Source organism: Dermochelys coriacea, chromosome 2 (assembly GCF_009764565.3).
Source record: "Dermochelys coriacea isolate rDerCor1 chromosome 2, rDerCor1.pri.v4, whole genome shotgun sequence".
Taxonomy (NCBI): Eukaryota; Metazoa; Chordata; order Testudines; family Dermochelyidae; genus Dermochelys; species Dermochelys coriacea.
The window spans coordinates 67508666-67532586 of NC_050069.1; the positions used below are offsets into that span (position 1 = coordinate 67508666).

General features: G+C 41.1%; 1 protein-coding gene across 5 annotated transcripts in view; it reads left to right on the top strand.

Annotated features, from left to right (window-relative positions):
* The window catches only part of TOX (thymocyte selection associated high mobility group box), a 277437-nt gene extending 253731 nt beyond the window's left edge, over positions 1-23706 (top strand). For all 5 annotated transcript variants that reach the window (XM_038390465.2, XM_038390463.2, XM_043507821.1 and 2 more), the window contains 3 exons: positions 6935-7321; positions 19846-19997; positions 21494-23706. In XM_038390465.2, the coding sequence (XP_038246393.1) occupies positions 6935-7321; positions 19846-19997; positions 21494-21530 (576 nt within the window). In that variant the 3' untranslated portion in view covers positions 21531-23706. The remainder of the gene's footprint in view (positions 1-6934; positions 7322-19845; positions 19998-21493) is intronic.
* Positions 23707-23921: the final 215 nt, after the last annotated feature.

Here is a 23921-nt window from a genome sequence, read left to right on the forward strand (position 1 = left end):
GTCAGCGTACTGCACTGTGAGGTCAGGTCTGGGGCGGGTAGGAACCATCATGTTTCTCAGAGTAGTTCTGTGTGAGGAGACAAGGCATGCTGATGGTTGGCTTTAGGTTAGAGGCAGGCATGAGGAGTTGTGGCACTGAACAGGGGAGCTTGGAATGTGAAAGGGAAGCCACACTTTTCTCAAGAGCAGGAGAGGAGAGGAGAGCAGCAGGATTGGTGAGGGACATGTGGGGAAAGATAAAGGGACTGAGGGTCTATTATCTAAATTATTTCTCTCATTTATAAAGTGCCTCAAACTGTGGAGCAACAAAGCACCAATATATACAGTAAAATAAGAATGGCAAAAGTGGGCTATGCTCTCATCCTCCTGGTATTTGGTTGCTTATACTTAAAGGTGTTTATTATTTTGTTTGCTTCTTTTCCTTTCTCATTCCCCTGCTCTTCCTTTCTTTCTACATGGCCCATTTTCTTCCCTTTCTCTTTGTTCCTCTGGGCTTTTGTTCTAGATGTGATAGAGCAGGGTACAATCCAGGCTCATGTGTAGTGTGTTACCCCTGCCCCGAAAGCTGGGGTACCCTTTACAATGGCTTGCTTCTCACAAACAGCCTCCAGTGTGTAAGTGATTCACTCCAAGCTATGCCTGTTTGTGTGCTTTAGCCAGCCAGCCACACCTTAGCTCTTACCAGCCTTAAAGTTTACCAAAGGGTGACCCCAATACACTCCCAGTCTCAGATTTTCCCCCAGCCCTCTCCTGGACAGTACAGATATACTGAGTCTGTTATTCCTTTAAGGAACTTGTTGCCCCAAATGGAGTCACCCAACACTTCAACTTGAACACCCTGGATTAGAAAAAGCCACTTTATTAACTACAAAGAGATAGATTTTAAGTGAATACAAGTAATGAAGCATAAAAACCAGAAATGGTTACAAGAACAACAATAAACCGCTCATTAATGCCTAACTTAAACTATATTAGATTCAAGCAAAGTTTCTCACCTCATGCCCCAGCAGCATTACAGACCAAACTCTCAGATCAGGACCCCTCCCCCAAGTCCAATCATTGCTTCCTTTGTCTCTTCAGGTACAGTGAATGTGATGGATGTGAGGGGGGATGCCTTGGGGTGTTTGTCCGTCCTTTTTATAGTTTCAGTCCCTTCTTGAAAAACATTTCCAGCTAGATATCAGGAGACAAAAAGTGTATGTGGAAGGATGTTCCCTGCTGTTGTTTTCACTTGTTTAAAGTTCCTTTGTCTTCCCTTCCTGCTTGATGAGTCTGTTTACTGCTTAAACAAAAATTAAGCAGAGCACATATCTCTTTGTTTAGTACAGAACTGTTTGCCAGCCTCTGTTTGAGCAGGGCTGTGGGGCATGGAGCATGTGTTAATAATACCATACAGGGGAATCTTAAAACTTCACATACAGTGTTGCCACAGATACTTTATCAGGACAATAGTGACCAACAAACTATAAGTTTTAGATATTCAAGGCATATTTTGAACAAAGATTATTACAATAGCGTATAAGGTGTGAATATGGGGGTAGGGGAAGGTGTTCTGTCTAGTAGGCTCTTGTGAAAAGGCTGAGTTTTGCATTGAGCCTAGAAGACATGCATATATCTTTTGGGATGGTGTTCCAATCTTCAGACTTGACACAAAAACTGCTTCTCTCCATGTTCTGATGGGTTTACACTGCTTGTAGCAGTGTTTCAGAGTAGCAGCCATGTTAGTCTGTATTCGCAAAAAGAAAAGGAGTACTTGTGGCACCTTAGAGACTAACAAATTTATTAGAGCATAAGCTTTCGTGAGCTACAGCTCACTTCATCGGATGCATCCGATGAAGTGAGCTGTAGCTCACGAAAGCTTATGCTCTAATAAATTTGTTAGTCTCTAAGGTGCCACAAGTACTCCTTTTCTTGTAGCAGTGTTGGAGGCTTACATATGGAAAGGCAATTCCTAAGATAGCCTGGTCCCAGCCTATTCAGATTTTAAAAGATTAGGACCAGGACTTTGAATTAAACTCAGTAGTGAGTAGGAGCCACTGGAAGGCATAGGGCACTGGTGTGAAAAACTAATGTACAAATCTGCAATCCAGTAAGGTACTGGCTAATGTGTATGTGCTCCTACCTGATAGACTGTATATGAGATTCTATCATCCTCTAGCAACTGATGTACAGAGCCTTTAAGTCCTACCACTCCTAGATCTAAAACAGATTCTCCTGTAGCTCAGGTGGTAGAGAGCTGTGTAGAGAGCAGAAGGTCTAGAATTGTACACCTGTAGCATCAGGCATAAAAATTAGCTAGTGACTATGGTCATAAATTCATGTTGGTACCTTAGTGCTGAACCCTGGGGATGAATATATTTGTCTTCCATGTTTTCTATGCTCCAAAGTCTAATTAACAAGTGAATAGGGATTTTTAATATGTTTTCCTGTACTGTTTTCTTTAGATAAGCAGAATGACTTTTCCAATGGCAGATTGGCTAACACCTTTCAGTGTGCAAAGTTATGCCTGATACCTGAACAGCTGGAGACTCTGTCAACCAGTCAGATCCCCTCTTTCATTCTTCATATTTTATCAGTAACATGTAGTGATGTAGTGTCCTTATGTAGGAACGGATTCTGCTCTCAGTTACACAGGTACAACTCCAGCTGAAAATCAGTGCAGCCAATGAAATCAGTGCAAGCGCTGTGTGTGTCTGGGAGGGCAGAATATGGCCTGTGCTGTATACTCACATCTTTGTATGTAATAGATAATAAAGGCATATATGAAGAGCCTGAAACCTTTTTGGCATCACCTATCACATTAGCTCCAGGGCGGCTTACAATAGAAAAGGTTTCTTTCCTAACCTTAGGAAAAGCTGAAAGTGTAGTATGCTGGGGAATTATACTTAATGGGTTTGTTTATCCAGATTCCCAATAACTGATAATATGTATGTCTTTTACACTAATATTGGACACTTTGGGACTTCAAATCACATATGATTAAAGCATTCTTCATCACTGTAAAATACTTGCTTAGTCTGGGGCTGGTGTGTTGAGAATTGCATCAGAATATTGTGAAAAATATATAGCAGAATTACTGCTAGCTTGAGACGATCAGAGAAAATCCTTTTTGATTAACTGGCAGACACTCTTCTGGGAAGTAAAAAAAAAGTGATATTCATCCCCAGCATCAGACTGTGCAACTACCAATAACTAAAATGGGAGTTGCACCTGCTTATTTGATCCACAGGATCTAGTATCCTGTAAATTAATTTATTATAATGGGCCAAATTCATCCTTTATATAAGTGCATTGAAAGCAGTGGAGTTACACCAGTAATGAATTTGGCTCAGTATGTCTCCTTATTTAAAGAGGAGTATGACAGAATCTTTGGCTGTATATACACAGAAAAATATCCCAATGGAAGAATCCTTAGAAGGGTGGAATCCAAAAGAGCTATTTGACAGCTACTCTTCAAGACGGGTTATTCAGCCTATCTGACCTCAGAAACATTGGGAGAAAACCTGTCCTTGCTCTAAGGAAATACAGGAGAGTAGTGGGAAGGATCAGAGAGGGTGACCATATTTCCGTAGCCTGAAAACAGGACACACGGGGCTGGCGCAAGTCACTTGGCATCGCCGCTCGTCCCCTGAACCCCTGTGAATGTTCCTCTGCGCCCCCAATTGAGCCAAGTAGCAGAGATGGGAGCGGGGGGGGGGGGAGAAATGGGTTGGGCTGGGATCTGGGTAGCAAAGCAGGATGTGAGTGTGCGAGTGTGAATACTTTTGGGCTCAGAGCCAGGAGGTGAAGCTATTGGACTATGATCCAGTTAGCAGTTTGGTGCCCCTTTGGGGGTTGGGATAGCAGAGGGGCAGGAAGGAGGCTCTGGGTAGTGGGAGGGATCAAGGAGACTCCAGAGAGCAGCCCTGAGGAGGTGTGGGAAGGCTGGGGTGCAGGGCCATTTCAGACTTTGTTATTGGAGGGGGCGATTCCCAGCCAGTGAGGGGAGGGGAGGGGAGAGAGGAGCAAGCAATGTGGGACCAGGAGGAGTCACTCCCAGCCAACGGTACAAAACTCAGGTGAGGCAGGTGTCCCCCACCGCCCTCCCTAAATGGCATCTCTGCCAGGATGTGACAGAAGCAGGCAACTGGAGGCAGACTGGGGAGGGAAACAAACTGGTTGGGTTGGGGGGGAGGCCTGGAAAGGGCTCTAGGGACCAGCCCTGAAGGACAGTGGGTGGGGAGGATATGAAGTCAGGGTGGGAGCTGTGGAGACCGCTTGGGGGGCTGTGGCGGGGGTGGGGGACCATGCCACACTTGGTGCCTCAGCACAAGCCAATATTGTGGAACCCAGTCAGGCATTTATCAGCCGGGTTGCCTGGTAGGACCTGGTTCCTGCGAGGTGCGGCTCCACGGTCTGGACAGAGAAGAGTTTGAATTAGGGCCCTGACTGCACTGCCCTCTAATCGGGTTACAGAGTGAGCATGTGTTATCCCATTGTTCCCTGATTGGAGGGACAGGCTCCTGTCCCCCTCCCCAGAATGTTGCCACTCACATACCCCAACATTCTTCCATACCTCCCTAGGGAGGCACGCCCCACTTTTTTTTCAAAACTGGGCATTTGTCCTGTTTGCTCTTGCCAACTCATTGGGCAAAAGCAAACAGGACAAATGCCTAGTTTTGCCAAAAAGGTCAGGACATCAGGGACAGGGCTTAAAAAAGTCTGTCCCAGCCAAAATGGGACATATGGTCACCCTATCAAGGAAACATCCTGACAACACAGAGGGCTGGAAAATATGTACCCTGATTAGACCTTATTGTTTTTCCAAAAAAGACACAGCATTACTCCTTCTAGTATGTGAGGAACACAGCATATTCACCAGGAGTGCCCTGTCCAGGCCCTTCAGTCAGCAGACCCTTTGGGATCTATGAGGCTTTGGCAGGCCTGTTAGCCAGTCCTCACTGCTTTTACTATCCTGCCCTGCTGCTATGCATGTGCTGTTGGTAAAACTGGGAAGGATTTTGCATATCCTATGAGGTATCATGTTGCATTTTGTATATGTGTGCATTTGTCTGTATCTTAATCTGTATATGTGGGTGTGTGTAGTGCATATTGTACACGGAGAGAGAGAGAGAGAGAGAGATTTGCATTCCTTTTTCATTTTTATTTAATTTTCCTTAGTTTACTGGAGAAAATAAGTTTTGCTGCCTCGGTGTTGCAACTTGACTTGGGAAAATAAAGTTATAATCTTTTTCATTGTATATCATTACAGATAATGAACCAGTTTCTGTAATGTGCATATTAGTTGATTGTTGGTGATGGCACATACATCAGAAAGCATACAAATAGACTTTCTCAGACTCAGCTGACGCTGAAAGTAACATGAAACTTCTTTTGACTTGTAAACTAAACAAACATGACATGGCATTGGTAGGATAATAGTATGTATGTGTCTTCCAGCCTGTGTTTTGATACAGTGACTTCTTTTTCCAGAGGAACGTTTACCATTTTTTCCAGCATGTTTCATCTTTTACTGGTTATAAATATTGTACAGCCTTTCCTTAACTGCTAAGTTATTATTCAGGTACCCACACATAAGCACTGGGTGGTTAATCTTTAACTCTTTTTGGCATTTACTTGAACACATCTAGTTTACAACTCAATTGGAAGTTCTAAGAAACTGAGTGCATGGGGAACAGAACAAATTTAATAGAAATTCAGAGTAACAACTTATAAACATTGGAACTATTTATTATTGAAAATATTTAATAATAACTGCTTCAAGAAACCAAGACAAACTCTGCAATTATTTTGAAAAGGTCTTTTTATTTTCTCAGTTAGTTTATTTTGGTGCTGTATTATTCAGGGCCAATTGAGATAATTTTCTTGTTTGCATGTTGTCACACATAGGCCAAATGGTACTATCGATTTTTAAGCAGAACTCCTTCATTGGATTCATTGAGAGGGTTCTGCTTAAAAATTAATTATTCAATATGCCTATAATATTTCCAAACTCACAAGCTACAAAACACAGTTGATGTGGACATGGATATAATCCTAACACAGAATATTTAAAAAATACACTGGAATTTTAGTCTGATTCAGTGACTCAACCGTAGTGCCCAGTCCTGCCACCCTTCATGATAATACCTGCCTCTTATCTAGTGCTTTCATCAGTAGATATCAAAGCGCTTTACTAATGAGGTCAGTATCATTATCCCCATTTTACAGATGTGCAAATTGAGGCACTGAGCAGGGAAGTGCCTAAGGTCACCCAGCAGGTCACTGGCAGAGCCAGGAATGAAAACAGAACCCAAGTCTCCTGAGTCCAGTCCAGTGCTCTAATCACTTATTGCCTTATTACCTCTCACAAATAATCCTTTTTCACATGAGTGGTCCTATTGAATTTAAGGGGCCTAATAACAGAAGTAATGACTGCTTATGTGAGTAAAGTTTGCAGATTTGGATCCATGTTTTCATTTGCTGAGTAGCTTACCATGTTAGTAACATCCCTTCCAAGTTTTGCAATATCAAAGTGTCAAGCCAGGAAGCAGAGGGGCTGTATTTACAGGAGTGAAGAAAAATCTGTGTGATGTGTAAGAGTTAACTGTATTTCTATTTATTTAAGAGTAATAACCAGTCTCCACTGTAAGGACATTTTAGGTATCATCTCCATGACTGATATATGCTGCTGAAATGAGTGCTGTCATAAAGGAATTTTTCATATAACGAGCAGAGAACAAAAGGGAAAACATGGGTATTTGTTATAGAACAAAATTCTCCAGTATTCTACGTGAAAGTTACCACTGCACTGTGCTTCAGACTATTATTGCAGAACACTAAGGTATTTTGGTCAGGCCTGAAATGATGCGGAGGTTCATTTGTGCAGTAAATAGATCTCAGAAAAACAGCTTTTATCTGTCTCTAAAGATTGTTTGTTTTGTTTTTTCAACAGAGCTACAGTGAACCTGTTGATGTTAAGGCACCCCAACCGCCTCAGATGATTAATTCAAAACAGTCAGTGTTCCATGGGCCCACACAGGCTCATTCCACACTGTACCTAAGCTCCCATTATCACCAACAACCTGGAATGAATCCGCACATAACTGCCATGCACGCTAATATCCCCAGGAATATCGCACCCAAGCCCAACAACCAAATGCCAGTGACTGTTTCCATAGCAAACATGGCTGTGTCTCCACCTCCACCGCTTCAGATTAGCCCACCTCTCCACCAGCATCTCAACATACAGCAACACCAGCCAATTACAATGCAGCAGTCCATTGGAAACCAACTCCCGATGCAGGTCCAGTCTGCTTTACATTCACCTACAATGCAGCAAGTAAGTTCTAAATCATGAGCTTTCAAGCTGTTTGGGGAACAGTTTCATTTGAATCCGTAAAACTGGTCTTCCAGTAGTGAATGTAGGTTTTTTAGATTCATGGTTTAGCTTTAATTTTGCAACATTCCAGTACTGAAGACCCAGCTCCCAGTCCTGCAGCTCTTTGAGCACGTGAGCAACTTTATTCATAAGGCTAGTTCCATGGGCTGCACCAGGACAACTCATGTGAGTAAAGTTATCCAAGTGCCCCTGAAGATTGGTTCCTGAACATTAAAATTCCATCTCTCCCATAGGAAAGGAAGTTTCTTTTACAAAAAATATTACTGTTACTTGTGAAATCAGCCTGTGAGGTAGAAAATAACCTAATGAACAGATGAAATGTTAAGGTTCCAAAAATTTTGATTTAAAGACACAGTTTATAAAGTAAGATAACGTAAATAAGGGACCAGTTCCTGATGTTCATATTAAAGTTTTATTCATTTTTGTATCAGTCCCTGCTCTAACAAATTCCCATTGAATTTCAGTGGGAGTCTGATTGATTATGGCCTCACTACATACTGGAAACCTCATAATATGGACTTTCAGATCCCAATCCTCCAGTGATGCAAAGCAGTGTAACTTCACCGACGTTAAATAATTTTACAGAGGATCTGTCTCTCAGTCAATTTTCTAAAAAATAGTCCAGAATCGACAATTTTGGGTAGGGGAGTAAGTCAGTGTGAATCTTGAGATCTCAAGATTTAGATAAAAAAAAAAGAAGTACTTGTGGCACCTTAGAGACTAACAAATTTATTTGAGCATAAGCTTTCATGTAGTTCACGAAAGCTTAAGCTCAAATAAATTTGTTAGTCTCTAAGATGCCACTAGTACTCCTTTTCTTTTTGCAAATACAGACTAACACGGCTGCTACTCTGAAACCTGTCAAGATTTAGATGTAATTGAGCCTGATTTTCCATGGCACCTTGTGTAATCATTTGCACCATTGTAAAGTGAGTGTAAAATCCTACCAAGTTAGAATGGTATATTTTACACCCACTTATTATAAATGGCTAGGCAAAGTGCGGGGCAATAGAAAATCAGGCCCATAACTGAGTTTCATGTTCAATGTTTTCTGCTCTTTTTTTATGCTCTTTCAGGTTTCTGAAATACCCAATTTGTTCATTCAAATGCCTTGTGTGCACATAGTTTGTGGGCACAATTTATGAATCCAGGATTAAAAATCTGGCCGTGATTATTCAATGGATAATACAATTATACTTAATAGAAGGTGCAATGCAGGAGTTGGATGGTTTTAAATAGCATATCTGGTTATTGGCACCATGCCATGATGATCATCATCATCACATAAATTGAAACACTGTTCCATGGTGCATTATTCAAAAAGTATATTAAATAAAATGTGACTTCAGTAGCTTCCATTACATCATGTTGAACATTACCCAGAAGGAAAGAAAAAAGTGGGACTACCACTTCTTGTAGCATGCTGTATGTATTTCAACAGTGTGAAAGAACTGCCACTTATAACAAATGCTGCTCACTACGACATATTACATATGTTGTGCAGTGCCATTTCTAGCCTGGGGCACAATATACACTGTAGAAAATAGGCATCCTGAACTCCATAAGTAGATCTGTGTTATACTGTACCTTTTGCTTTCCTGACATAACATACAATATGATAAAAAATTATGTGAACCTTTTTGCCTACTCCCCACAAAATTAAAAAAGCAGTGTAAAATATGGTATCCTGAAATAGGAATGGGAATCTTTATCCATATTTCTCATTCAAGGAATCTGACATTACTATCAAAGATACCAATGTGTTGTCAGGCACCTGGGACAGTAGGCATCATTGAATTAGATATTGTACTTTTCCTCGGACCCAGCGAAATTCTAGAAAATTCTGAACAACATATTCTTCTTGGATGTGGATAGTTATAGGCGGGGGTGTAGGGAGTAGAATGAAATAGGAAGGGATTCTTGACCAAGGGTTTTTGAAGAAAGATGTGGAAGATGGGGTGAATTGGAGGGAATCTGGTAGCTGTATCCTAAATGTAGCAGGGTTAATCTTCTTAGTGATCTAGAAGGATCCTAGTTATTGATGGTTTAGCTTTGCAGAGGGGTGAATCAATTGCAGGTTCCAAGTGCACAACCAAACCTTATCCCCTACCTCAAAGCCAGGTGTTGGCTGGTGGGACCACTTCACATACCATTTGTAAGTTGTCTTGGAGACTTCTAACTACTTCTGGAGTTCTTAGTATACCTACTAGATGTGGGCAATGAATTCAGTGACAATGGGCACAAGGGGATCTGTGGATGAATGCGAGGATGGAGACCATAATTAGCAAAGAAGGGTCTGCTTTGTGGAAGTGTTGGTGGCATTATTTTAGATAAACTCAGCATGAGGGATCAAAGAGAGCCAATCATCTTGATGATAGATTAAAAAGTAGCATAGGTTCTGTTCTAGGATCTAATTGTCTTCCTCAGCCTGACCGTTGTTGCTTGCGTGATAGGCCATAGAGGTTAGGCCATGTTTATACTCAGGTGGATGGGAATTCCCAGAAGCAGGAAATAACTATGGTCCCCGGAGAGATACCATACTCATAGGCAAGCCATGGAGATGAAAGATGTTGTTCACAAACAGGTGGGCTGTTTCCTAAACAGAGGGAAGAGCCCGGTATTCAACAAAGTGTGCCATCTTGGTTAAGTGGTTGATCACCACTAGAATTGTGGTGTGGCCTTGGGAGGGTGGTAATTCCATGGAAATGATAGCCCAAAACCGGGGCAGAGTGGGTAAGGTTTGGAGGAGACCCAGTGGTCTTGAACAGGTTGTCTTGGTCTGGGTGCAAATATCACAGGAAACTACATAAGGAACAACAAGACACACACTGCTGACCACCAAAGCTCCCAGACACTAGTTCTTACATCTTGGAACAGCCAGAGTGGCCCTCCACGGGAGCATCATGGCAGAGTTGTAGGACTCAAAGCTGAGTAGACCCTTCAGGTACATATATGCATCCTTCATGATACCAGATCCTGTCCTGGAACATGAATGCGGCAGAGGTCTGGTCCTGCTTTTGGTCTAAGGCTTGATGGATTTGGATGGCAAAGGGGTTGCAGGGCAACTACGAACAGATAGAGGTTATCAGGTTGGAGGCTATGATGGAAGAAATGAAGTTTGAGGGCTCAAGGATTATAGACCTAGTTTCTTTGCCAGGCTCGAAGTTCTCATCCTTCCACAACAATGCATCTGTTTTCCTATTTGTCCCAGAATGGTAGGTGACCACAAACTTGAATTGTATGAAGAAGAGGGACCAGCATGACTGCTGCTGTTTTCAGGTGCCTGGCCATCTTCAGGTATTCCAAGTTTTTGTGATCTGTGAGAACTTGGACAAGGAATCTATCCTCCCCAGAAGGTGGCTCCATTCTTCGAAGTCCATTTTGATGGCCAGCAGTTATTTGTCCAGGGTGTCATAATTCCCCTCAGCAGGAGTGAGTTTTTGTGAGTAAAATGTGTATGGGTGAAGCCACTCTTTTGGAGCATCAGATTGGGCTAGAACTGTCCTAGCCCAATGGTTGAAGCATCTGCCTCCACCATAAATAGTGTGGCAGGGTCTGGGTGGATGCAGATGGGAGCTGTTGATGAATCTCTGCTTCAGATTGTCAAAAGCAGCCTGAACTTCTGAGGATCATACAAATTGCATTCCCTTCCGCAGTAGGACTGTGAACAGAGCAGCCAACACAGAGAATCTTGGGATAAATCGTCAGTAGAAATTAATGAAAGCCAAGAAGTATTGGATTCTGTGCGCATCCTTCGGAGACGCCCACTCCATGCTGACTGCCACTTTGTGGGGTTCCATTGCCAGTCCGTTGGATGAGATAATATACCCAAGAAATTCAAGGCTGTCCCAGTCAGATACACATTTCTTCCACTTGATAAATAGATGATCTGGCATAGTCTTTCAAGAACACCGCCCATGTCCTGAAGAACCTGGTCCTCAAAAGAATTGAGGGTCATCAAGGAAAGTAATGACAGATTCGTCCAGTATATCCCAAAACATATTGTTCATAAAGTGTTGAAAAGTTGCTGGAGCATTGCATGGGCTGAATGGCATGACCAAATATTCATAGTGACCATACTGAGTATGAAAGGCAGTCTTCCATTTGTCTCCCTTGCACACAAACACCAGGTTATAGGCCTGTTCAGGTCTAGCTTAATGAAAATGTGAGTTGCATGTAGTCAGTTTGAGTTTGCTTATGAGGGGGAGCCGTGAGCAGTTTCGTATGGTCACTTTGTTGAGGCTCCATAATCGATATAAGGCCACAATCAGTCATCCATATTTCTTGGCAAAAAAGATCTGGACAAAGATCTGCCAGAGTTGTGGATGAAACCCTTCTGTAGGTTCTCCTGCAAATACATGGTAGGGTCTGAAGTTCTGGCATATATTTGACTTAATGAGATCTCAGCTCCAAATTGGAGGTCATTGAGGGGGTCATTAATTCTGATGGGGGGGGCAGAATGTCTGCCTTTCCCTTGTGAAAAACATTAACAAAGTCACAGTATTTGTGTAGGATCTCTGCTGAGGCAGAACTGTGAGTGGCCCTTAGGGTCCTGGTGGCTTGCTCTCTGAGGTTTTCATTGTCACATATACAGTGTAACAGTCCAGTTTTTGGACCCTGGGAGGCAAGACTGCCAGCAATATCAAGAACTAAAGAGTAGTGTCTCCTTCCACCAGCAAATCTGGAGGTATTGGATAGTAAGCCAGGGCAAACCTATGATGCCGGAGCATGGGGGGGCCCAGATTAGCCCAAATTTGAGGGTTTCCTGATGACCCCAGAGAGTGACAACTATCACTGGCAGGTCTTGTCTCCCAAGGAGAGAAGGGACCCATCAGCAGTCTCAACCAGATCTGGAGAATTCTTGTGTATGGTGGGAATTGCATAGACTTCAGCAAAGTTCAGGTCCATATAGTTACCACAGCCCACAAGTCAACTAGGGCCTCTTGGTGAATCTTGGGGCTTGCTGGTAGCTGAATCAGTAGATGTATTTGGAGCAGCATCAAAAACTGGCTTGATGGTCCTGCTCTGCCGACTGTGGCCCATGGGTGCTGGGGACTATCTGGGGACAGGAAAACCAAACCAGCACTGATCAGCTCCTTGGGGCTGGGAGCCGAGTATTTTCCAGCCTCAGCGCTGTCCAAGTCTGTGCCGGGCATGTCAAAACAAGAGAGCTGGGATCCCCTCAATATAAGCATTGACCTAACATCCAGCGCTGGTACTTCTGTGCATTGGAGAAGTGTGTGCGGGTCTAGGGGACTTGCATGGATTCCAATCCCAGGTAAAACTGATATGGCTGGGGTGTTGTGCACTAGAATGCTGACTGTCTCCAGAGAATTAAGGCACACTCTCAGGCCACTCCTCGCAGTGGTGAGTATGAGCATTGAGCAGCCAGTGATCTGCTGCAGCTTGCTGACTTAAGAGTCAGTCTGCTGGTCCTTCCAACCAATCTGGCGGTGTAACCAATCAGGCAACCCGCGGCAGGCCAACTGCTGTCGTGGGTTGCCTAGAGACTAGCTCTGCTGCAGGCCTGATTCCTACCATGCATTTTCAGAGAGGTTTCTGAGTTTCATTTATGGTGACAGGTACTTATTACCTGTTGAAAGGCTGTGCTGCTGATCTTAGGAAAATGGCTACATTTCCCCTCTAAATATCATGAAGCATGTGTGGGATGGAGTCCATACATCTTATGGTGCCATTTTGTATTTGAAGGCTACAAACTGCCTGAGACTTCTGCAAAGTCTATACACTGGACTTTATTTTGTAATGTTTGTTTAACATTCATTTATATGTTTAAGTACATTGTTAAGAACAGATAGACAACTTGTCCTACAGAACGTTATATGTAGTTTAATTACATAATGAATTTACTATATTTACAAATTTTCTTCTTTTAAAATAATTTTAAATTAATTTAAAAGAATAAAATTGTTTAAAAATAAATGTATCATTAAGAATTGTAGATCTGTAGCTGTACTAGAAACATAAGGATTGCCATACCAGATCAGACCAGTGGTATCCAGTCCACTGTCTTGTCTCTGACAATCACTAATAATAGATGCTTCCGAGGAACTTAAGAGTAACCTCACAGTGGAATATTGTGGGAATTACCTGCCCATAAGGAAAGTATTTTCCTAACGTCCTAGAATTATTGGTTGGCTTTTTGACATGAAACACTGGAAGTTGATATGCTTAATGTTTTTATCCTACCTAATACAACTGTGCGTGCTCTCATTATCCATACAAAAATATCTGCTTTTTATTTATGTATTTATTTTAAACTCTTAGTTGCAATGATATCTTGTACAAAAGCGTTCCATAGATTTGTTTTGCACTATTGGAAAAAACAAAATCCTTTATCAATTTTTTAATTTGTTGTATTTGAGTTTCATTGAAGGTTCTCTCATTCTAGTATTATGAGTGAGTGAATAGGACTGCCTGAGTTAACTCCTGTATAGCGTCCATTATTGTTATACCTCCTCTTATTCATCTTCACTCTGAACTAAACAGTCCCAGCCTTTTCAGTTTCTCCTCATATAGAGCTGTTTTATTGCCCTGATTATTTTCATTGTGCTTCCCTAAAGCCATTCTATTTCTGCTATATCATAGTTGGGATGGGGTGACTAGAACTGAACACAGTAGTCCAGGTGAGACCATTCCATTGATGTAGGAATGACTATAATATTTTCAGTATTTTCTATCCCAGTCTTTATACATCCTAACATTTTTTATTTATTTTTTGCTTTTTTCACCACAATACTGCACAGTGAACATGTATTTACATTCAGCTGTTCATACAGATGGTCAGCTTTTTTTCCTGAGTGGTTCCAGTTAATTTAGAACCCATTAATATGTACAAGCAATTCAAATGATTCCTTCTAATGTCTTGGAACTTGCATAGGTCAAAGTGAATTTCATCTATTACCACATTGCCTATACATCAAGCACTGATAGATTTCTTAGAAGTTCTTCACAGTCTTCTCTAGTCTTGGCTAACCTAAATAATTGTTGTCATCTGCAAAGTAGACCACCTCATACTTCACTCCTTTTTTCCAGATTATTAATAAATATATTAAACAACACTAATCATAGGGCAGATCCTGGAGGTGCTCCTTTGGTAACCTTTTGCTGTTTGAAATTTGACCATTTATTCCTACTCTTAACTTTTGTTCTTTGACAGTGCTTTACTTCTCACCCCATGACTTCTTGCCAGAGTTTCTTTATTCTTTCTGGTGAGGAACTTTGTCAAAGGTTTATTCAAAGTACAAATACATTTTTTAACAGATTCTCCTTTATTCTCCTTTTGACATACTCAAAGAATTCTAGTAGATTAGAGAGGCATGATTTTCCTTTTACAGAAACACTGCTGTAACACTGCTATCATATCATGATCACAGAGGCACTTACTTGCCCAGTTCCCGGGGCGGGGGGTGCTCGAGCCCCACTCCACCCCAGGCACCGCCCCCATTCCACCCCTTCCCAAAACCTCCACCCCTGTCCCGCCTCTTCCCGCACCCATCCTCCCACTCCCGCCCCACCCTGTTCCCCCTCCCCCTGCCTTTTCCTGCCCCTGCTCCTCCCCCACCCCCCAGCACCTCCTGCAAACTGCTGAACAGCTGATCGCGGTGAGTGGAAGGCACTTGGAGGGAGGGGGAGTCGCTGATCGGCGGGCCCTCTGGTGGGCAGGAGAGGGGGAGGGGGAGGGGCTGATCCATGGGACTACTGAGACTGTCAGTTCTAAGAGTAGAATTTGGCCTCCTGGAGCAAATTCTGCAGTCATTACAGAGAAAACTCCCAATGAAGCTCATAGGGTTTTTCACTGATTTAGGGAGGGCAACATTTGGCCCATAATCAGGAAAATTACTTGTGACCTGTGGATCAGATACCAGCTTTAAGCCATTGGCTTCACTTGGGCATTGTGAAGAATTCTGGCTGAATCAACCAAGATTCCTCTGAGGTTCAGGGGAAACCCATGTTTAAGTAGGAGCCTGTTTGCTGTTTGAAAGGGTATTCACCCCCGCCCTCCCTCTACACACATTGGTGCTCCCTCCCGTTAACTTCCCACTCTGAAGCTTGTTGAACTCTGTAGGCTTGTGCAGAGAAGGATGGAGACATGGTCTCGTCGTCTCCCAGCCACTCCTTGACCTCACTGAGAAGGCTAGCCTAGCATTGCTACTGGAATTAGTCCAGCATAGTTAGCACCTGCTTTCCTCCTCCGTCTCCTGATGAGCACTGGTCCTGCAGTGGGGCACAAAGTGGAGTAAGGCTCTTTATTACCTCTGTCCCACCTTTGTACACATGCAGGGGCAGCTAAAACAAGGCTCTTACTGTCTAATACCCATGGATGCAGGAATCCATATAGTATATATAGAAAAAAGGCAGAAGATTAATGTACACTGTGGGTTTTTCTTTCAATAATGGCTCATTTCCGTACACCTTTGGTTGTTGTTTTTTTAAAGAAAATAAATGTATACTGCAATGTGATTGCCTAGCCTGCCAGAAATAATAGTCTCATTTTTTTCTACTACATATTTTATAAAATAAACTCATGGGCCTGCTGTATTTGTCCAGATTTCTTCCCCTTCTTGTTACACTATGTCTTCGAATGAGGTCAAGAGAAAAAAAAAATCATTAATATCTGTCAACTTCCTTTATAACCTTAAGGAAAAATCTTTGTATGATATCACACAGACAGATTTTCAATTTCCTTGTGTAATAAACAGATGCTTTAGGATTTGGATGTAATTTAAAGGTTTAAAAAAATCACATTGAGATTGATGAATAAATCAGTTGTGAAGACAAAAATATTGATGCCTGTTGAAAATACCTCTCCAGACAGGCAGGAAATGAAATTAGTTCCCAGTAAAGTGTGGAGATGAGGATCACTGTTTAGTTCTGCTGCAGGCTTTTTAGGACTTGCTGTAGTGGCGCAACAAAACAGCTAAGGCTACAGAAATCTAATTAAAGAGCAAATGTCCCTTCTGACACCAAATTAATCTTTATCAAGTTCCCTATTTTTATTTCAGTCTGGCACAAGAAAATGAAATTTAAAATTCTAGGCATGTTGCAAAACAGTTGGTGATTTTCTTTTGAGCATTACAATGAAAAACATTCAGCATTGTTTAATTAGACCTCCAAGCACTCATTTTCTGAACACTTTTTATTTCATCATTGTGTGTTAAGGACTTACATAAATAATGCACAAATATTTACTACAGGCCTAATATGAGGCTATCTTCCTATGTTATGCAGATATATATTTCTAGGGTTCTTACTTGAAAAGGCTGAAATATTTATTGTTTACATTTTGGATATGATTATCATTTATTGGTCCTTCATTTTGAGTTGTTCTGGGATTCTTAAATTATCTTTTGCTTTGGTGTATATGTGCTCAACAATGTAAATTATCATTTGTATTATAGTAGCTCTACAAAGCCTTAACCAAAATCAGTGCCCCATTTTGCCAGGTGCTGTACATACAGAGTAAGAGACAGTCCCTACCCCCAAAGAGCTTACAATTTAAAGGCATGTCTTCACTGCAGTGTTAGCTTGAGATATAACTCAAGTGGGGCCCATAACCCAGCTCTCATCCACACACAAAATTTTCTTGCTCCACTTAAATAGGCCTTTAAACTTGAGCTAGCTGACCCGTCATGGAATGTGGGTCAAAGCTCAAGGGCTGTGGGCTGAGGGCAGAAATGTATTGGAGACTCCGTGCTGTAATCCAAACACTCTGTGCAGCTTGAGTGTTGTTTGAGCTTCTTTGGAGTTGTTTATTGTGAGCACGCTCACCTGAGGTAGGCTGACGCAAGAGGAGTTAATTTGAGGAGAGCAGATAACGTCAATGAAGCCCGGCATAGACATGACAAACAAAGGTTGCAGAAGAGGAAGAATTATTGTCCCTGTTTGACAGATGGGAGAATTGAGGCATAGCAGGATTAAGGCTCTGATCCAGCAAAGCACTTAAGCATAGGCTTACATTTCAGCACAAATAGTACCACCTGTGTCAGACTATTCATGTGCACAAACTTTGCTGGACTGGAGCCAAAGTGACTTGTCCAAGGTCCCATAGGAACTCTGGGGCAGAGCCTGGAATTAGAGCCCAATCAGTACCAGGCCAGTGCTTCGACACAGAACAGTCCTTCCTCTCTGAAGATGTTTATTCATCCTTAGTCTAGCCAAAGTGTTCATAGTGTTGTACTGCTGTTCTCTTCCTCTGACCTTGAGGAACCATCTGTCTTAGATAGAAAGTATATTTGACTCTCTCTGCATGTTCAGCTCCATGCTTCTCTAAAACAGGAGGTACCAACCCTATTGGATGGTCCTGTGTATATGTTTGCTTCATAAAGACTGGAAATAGATCACTAAGGAGGCTGTACCTTCAAGGTATAAAAGTAATTCTAAATGCCCGAGAATATGCTCTTTTATGTAGTTTCCTCTTGCAACTGAATTAGATATGGCCCCAAGACTAGTGTTTTTTATACAAATTATGATAATAATATTACAAGACCCAATTCTATGGTCTTCAATCAAGCAAAACTCTGATCAAAGTCAATGGGAGTTTCGCTCAATTAAAGAGCACAGAATTGTTTGTTATTATGAAGCATTATTTGTAGTCCTGTAGTGCCTCAACTAGGTTAACATAATTCACATTCAGGAAGACAGCATCCATACAACTGAAGAACTTTCAGCCTAAGACTCCAAATGGAATGAGAGTTGGCTTATACAGTTTGTCTTGCAGGATCAGGGCCTAAGAAGACAAACAACTTACATAATGAGGGTGAAAGAGTAACAACAAAAAATGTATATATCTTTTGTACACAACCATCTATATGTTACACATCAGCTATACCCATTATCCCTCAACCTATCCACCATTAGTTGGCCAGTTTCTTGCAGGCAGCCCTCACAGAAGAAGTGGGTCTTCTGGAAGGATCTGAAAGAGAAAAGGGTACTGACCTTATGAATCAATTCATGAAGGTCATACTATCATAGGAGGCAGTGTGGAAGAAGGTCTGAAGAAGGTTGTAGGAGAAGTGAATAAGTTGGTGATCAAGACTAGCATTTTCGATGGAGTGATGGACTTGATAAGACACAACAGCAGATACATGGGGGGGGACAGAGCTCTGAAGGGCTTTGAAGGTAAGAATAAGAAACTTGAAAATAATGCAGTGAAAAATGGGGAGCCAGTGGAGTGATTAGAAGAGGGAAGTGACATTTTGTTTTTAAAGGAGGCTCATTCCTAGGGGCCTAACAGAAACTAAAAATACTTTTTCTTTCTTTCTTTCTTGAAAAAGACAACATGGCTCAGTTATTAAACCAGAAACAGGAAATAAATCTCCCTAGCAGCCTCTCCTACTACAAAGTGTATATAAAGCAACCACATACAAATCACTTAAACTAACAAATAAAACTGAAAAGTCATGCATTTAGTCACAAGTATGCCATATATGAACTCTGGCCAGAAAGAGTTGATTTTCAAACTAAATATGTTAGACCAAGTTCAGCCTTTGCTTTAGCAGTGCACCTTCTATTGACTTCAAAGGGAATTATACTTGCTTGCCCCAGCACTGAGTTTGATCTCCATTTTTTTCCAGCAACAACTGATTGGTTTCATACTGCATTCATATGTTCTAAACTATGAAGTACTTCTAACTTATGGAAACATTCTTTATGTTTACTTAGGGTAAACTTGGTATAGGAAATCAATACCTGATGCCCTTGAAATTCTAACAACTCTGCTAATTTTGAAAGACAGCATTTAAACATGCTACTGTATTGAAAGAATATGCCAAAAACCTTTATAGCTTCACAATTACTATTTCATTTTTTTAAAAATATACATTTCTTTCCATCCTCTGTTTGTTTTCTCCTCTCCTTGGTTTCAAACTGCTTTCACTACATTAGTCCCCCAACTGTTAAAAAGCTTTAGTTGAATTTTTGTTTAGTTGAGAAAGAAGTACAAATAAAAGAAGAAGCAGATGGTCCCTTTGTGACTGAACGAAGAAAAAGGGTTTAGAGAACAATATGTGAATAGGTGTAGTCTAATAAAACACTCAGCCACCTGCTGCCTGCATCCTTCAAAAAGATTCTGTTGCATATTCTGGGAATTAACTACTAGTGTATCCTTAGTTTAATCAAAATGCAAGCTCTAAGAAGCAAACAAACTCCCCCCCCCCCCAAGTTGATTGAGTTGTCCTCAGCTTTAAATTGTTTCTGTTCCATGGCTCTTAGTTCCATATTATAACTGTGTGTTATCTAACAGTTTGATTTGTTTTGTTTTGTTTGTATCCAAAATCAAGGAAAGGTTTTCAAAAAAATAAAAACACCCACACATGTTCTCTGCCTGTTTCAAGTTTGCCAATTCTGCTTATAAATACAAGGTCTCAAAGGGACATGCTACTTTTAAAAGATTTTTGTACCTAAATTACTGCCTGGTTTATTGTACATTGTACTTTTTCTTATAGGGATTTACTCTTCAGCCTGATTATCAGAATATCATCAACCCTACATCTACAGCTGCACAAGTTGTTACCCAAGCAATGGAGTATGTTCGTTCAGGGTGCAGAAATCCTCCAGCACAGACTGTGGACTGGAATAATGACTACTGCAGTAATGGGTAAGCAGCCAATGAATGCCACCTGGTGTTGAGCAACCTTTATGACACAAATGTCTGGCAGGGGGTGGGAAATAGCTCTGTTGTCTGTTTTGCTTTTGATTTTGATTTTTTTTTTTTTGGAAGGGCATCTGTATTGCTGCTGTGTTTATTCAGTAGTTGAAAGCAACACATACAGTATTAAAGATTGCTCTCAAATAAGTGCATTTTACTTCTGGGAAACTTTAATCTGCCAGAGAACTGCAATTTGATCATTAAAGGATAAGATTGGGAGGGCCAGACCAATCCTTCCTGCTTGACCAGGGCTGTGCTAAGAGGGCAATGTCACAAGTCTCCCCTCATAGAATTTTCTTATAGATTCTTCCATCATTGGGTAGAATTTTTTCCCCCATTGGAACAAGTGCCATGATGCTCAGATATTACAGTGATGGGCATGGTATAAGAACAGAAAAGATTGAATCTCAGGGGATTCAACAGAGAGTCTACACAACCACCCGACTCGGGCTCGCTGGGCTCGGTTTGCAGGGCTGTTTCATTGCTGTGTTGACTTCTGGGCTCAGGCTGGAGTCCAGGCTGTAGGACCATGAGGGGTGGGAGGGATCCAGAGCTCGGGCTCCAGCCCAAACCTGAAAGTCTACACAGCAATGAAACAGCCCCGCAGCCCCAGCCTGAGTCAGCTGGCTTGGGACAGACGCAGGTTTTTCTTTGCCGTGTAGACATACCCGCACTGTCATCCTCACAGAAGCTCTATTCCTCTACCATGGTGCCCCTTCAGACCCTCTCCTCTAGATCCCATGCAGCACAACTTCAATGGAGCCATGATGACAGACTCCTCAGGCTACTTCAGGAATCCCTGATGTGGGGGGGGGGGGTGTGGAAGGTGGCAATTCAAGGAGGAATATTGCTAATAGCTATCTTACCTATTGTATGGATTCCTGATCAGTCTTCAGCAGGTAGTTACTGTGCCTAATATACTCAGACCCTAGCCTTCCCCTTCCCAGCCTCTGGCATGCCTCCCCACCACAGAGGCTGCTAACAGCCCCTCTTCACATCATACACGCTGCTGTACAAGAAGGTGGAGATCTATGTACAGAGAAAACCTTGGGTGAAGGCCCTCTTGGGAGCCAGGAAACAATAGTTCTGTGCTTGGGTCTACCACAACCTTCCTGTGTTATCTTGAGCAAGTCACTTCACCTTTCTGCACCTCAGTTTCCTTATCTGAAAAATGGGGATCATAACATTTCCCTACCTCACTGGGTGTTGACAGGTTATTTCAGTCAGATAGGTAGTGCACTTGGAGATTCTCCAGTCGTGCTCTGGAGGTACAAATGATGGTTAGTATTTTTGGTTATTTTTGTTAGAGCAGTGCAACCAGTACTTCAGTGGGAGGCTCGAACTAGCGACGCCCAAAATATGACAAGTTTCTTTCTTGTGAGATGGTAGGACTAATAAAAATTTGACAGGTTTAAAAAGTATTTGCTCTATTTCTTTTTGAACAGGGGCATGCAGAGGGACAAAGCACTGTACCTTACCTGAAAATCTGGAAAACCTCTCCTTTCCATTGAGGATTGCAGGGAAGTCTTTTCATCATGGATTGCTTTATGCAGTCAAGGCAGTTGTGCATTTTATTAGAAAATACAAGTTGCTAAGCACTTAGGACTATTTGAGCTTGTGGGTCACCCACTCTGGAAAAAATAGTCTTGCTTCTTTCTTTCTTTTTTTATTTTATTTTATTTTTTTCCTCAGAGATCCTTTAACGGACATTGCTTTCCTTCTTTCCTGAAGGAAAATTGGATTACTCAGATTTTATGTTGATTTTTGCTGTGAAGTGCTGCGCTAGTAACTGCCTTAGCAACTGTAGATAAAAGTCCTGGATTCTCCATTGGTTTTCATAATGGGTGTTTATATGAAACTACTAAAGACTTTTTAAATGGCTTGATGTAGCAGTCATAGCAAGTTTGTAAATAGCATCTATGTTACACTCTCCTAGAGTATAAAATGTGAATGTTTTTGTAGCTAATTGTAATTGAAACTGGCTCACAATAGGGGTTAAATTGGCAAACATTCATATTTTTACTTCATTTTTAAACAACTGACTAATAGTTCTATATTTTCAAAGTATTTGGAAAAAATAGTATTCCCAAATGAGGTTAATTAAAAATATTGGCATTGTCTCATTAAATAGATAAAAGGGTGAAAAAACCTAGTCTTGGGAAAGAGCACAAACACATTTATTTTATACTGCCTAAAAATGCTTTTTTTAAAAAAATCACTTTACGTGTAATGGTTAGTAAACATCATTTAAGTCCTTTTATGTATAAAACTGCCAAATGCTTACCTGATATTTTATTAGATGCAGAAACAGATTGGAGACAGCTAAATTATAATCTTTACATATGGCTATGTATTATTGTTTCTTCATACTGTGTCTGTATTTAATCTTTTTTTTTTAATGGAAACTGTTGCGCCTATTTATGAAATAATAAATATAGGTGTTTGTAAGTAAACTTGTTAGCATTTTAAAGAGGTTTCTTTGTGTTAACTTTTGCTGGCAAAAAATTATTCACAACTGATGTGAATATTTTATTTAGTTTTTCAATGACATGAATCAAGGCAAACCTGCTTTTTCTGAAAGTACCCAGCATTTATTTCTGCATTTCTTTGGCTGGTGGAAAATGGAAAAAAAAAAGATATTTTAAGTACTTCCCTTTTTAATGCATTGTAACAGGGAGTTGCCCAAAATGAACTTCTAAGCCAACAAGGCTAACTAAACGGAAAGGCGCCGTCTGTTAAATGCTGCCTCTTGGAGCTCAATCAGTTTTGGTTAATCAGTCAAATGAAATAAAAATAAATAAACTGGAAAAGTTAATAAACATGCTTCAGCCATTTTATCATGAATGCAATAAGTCTTGTAATAAGAGATGAGTGACTTTGCTCTGAGCTTGAGGAGGGTATCACAAATACTTACTAAAATGCCAGGTGACTAACAAGGCAGTAGGATAAGGAGTAAGAAAGCCAAAATAGAACATTCTCAAGGTTTTAAATCAGGGATAGCTGGGGAAACCTGTTACTGGGGGATGTCAACTGGGATGCCTGTCCAACTGATGATGAATACCACTGATTTGTATTTCCTATGTGAAATAAAAATGACAGTTCTGATTCAATATATATTGTGTAATCCAGTCAACATTTTTAAAAAACAAAAGGTACAGTATGCTTGTTTTGAAATGATTTTAGGCAATGTACAACCTGAATCACTTGAGCGTGTAATAACTAATAAATAATGCAGATCACATGTGATTACTCAAATGACTGTAGCTGAGAGCTCTAATTTTCCTGTCTTGAAAACTGTATAAGAACTCGTGATTAAGTTCACAGTTTATTGTTTGTCTATTTAGTCCTTTAGAAATATACCAGCACTGCTAATTACCCAATGTCTTCTATTTATTATATTATAATAAACTACATTTTCCACTCTCATCAGTTCTAAAATGAGAAGATAATTATTGGGACAGGAAAAATCAGCTATAACTTTGACAGGCAGATTTTTTCTTGTATGGGAAAGATCTGTGTTACCTTAATCTTTTTAGAGCAGCTGCGCAGACAAGGTGTAAAAGCTGTTAATTACAATATCCAAGCAGAATTCAAAATACAAGCAAAAATTAATGTAAATAAAAATGCATCATGAATAAAATACTTATTCTGTATGAAATCACCGCTACTTGGTCTTAGTCTTTAAGAGGTTGAACCTACGACACGCTGAGCACTCTGGCCCCAATCCAGCAAAGCAGTTAAGCCCATGTTTAGCTTCAAGCACATTACTGGTTCACATTGACTTCAGTGGGAATTCTGTGCCTGAAACTGTGGTAGGGCCTGGCCTTCAGAAAGAGCAGCAGTGTTTATCTTGTCTACATGGCATTCACCTGA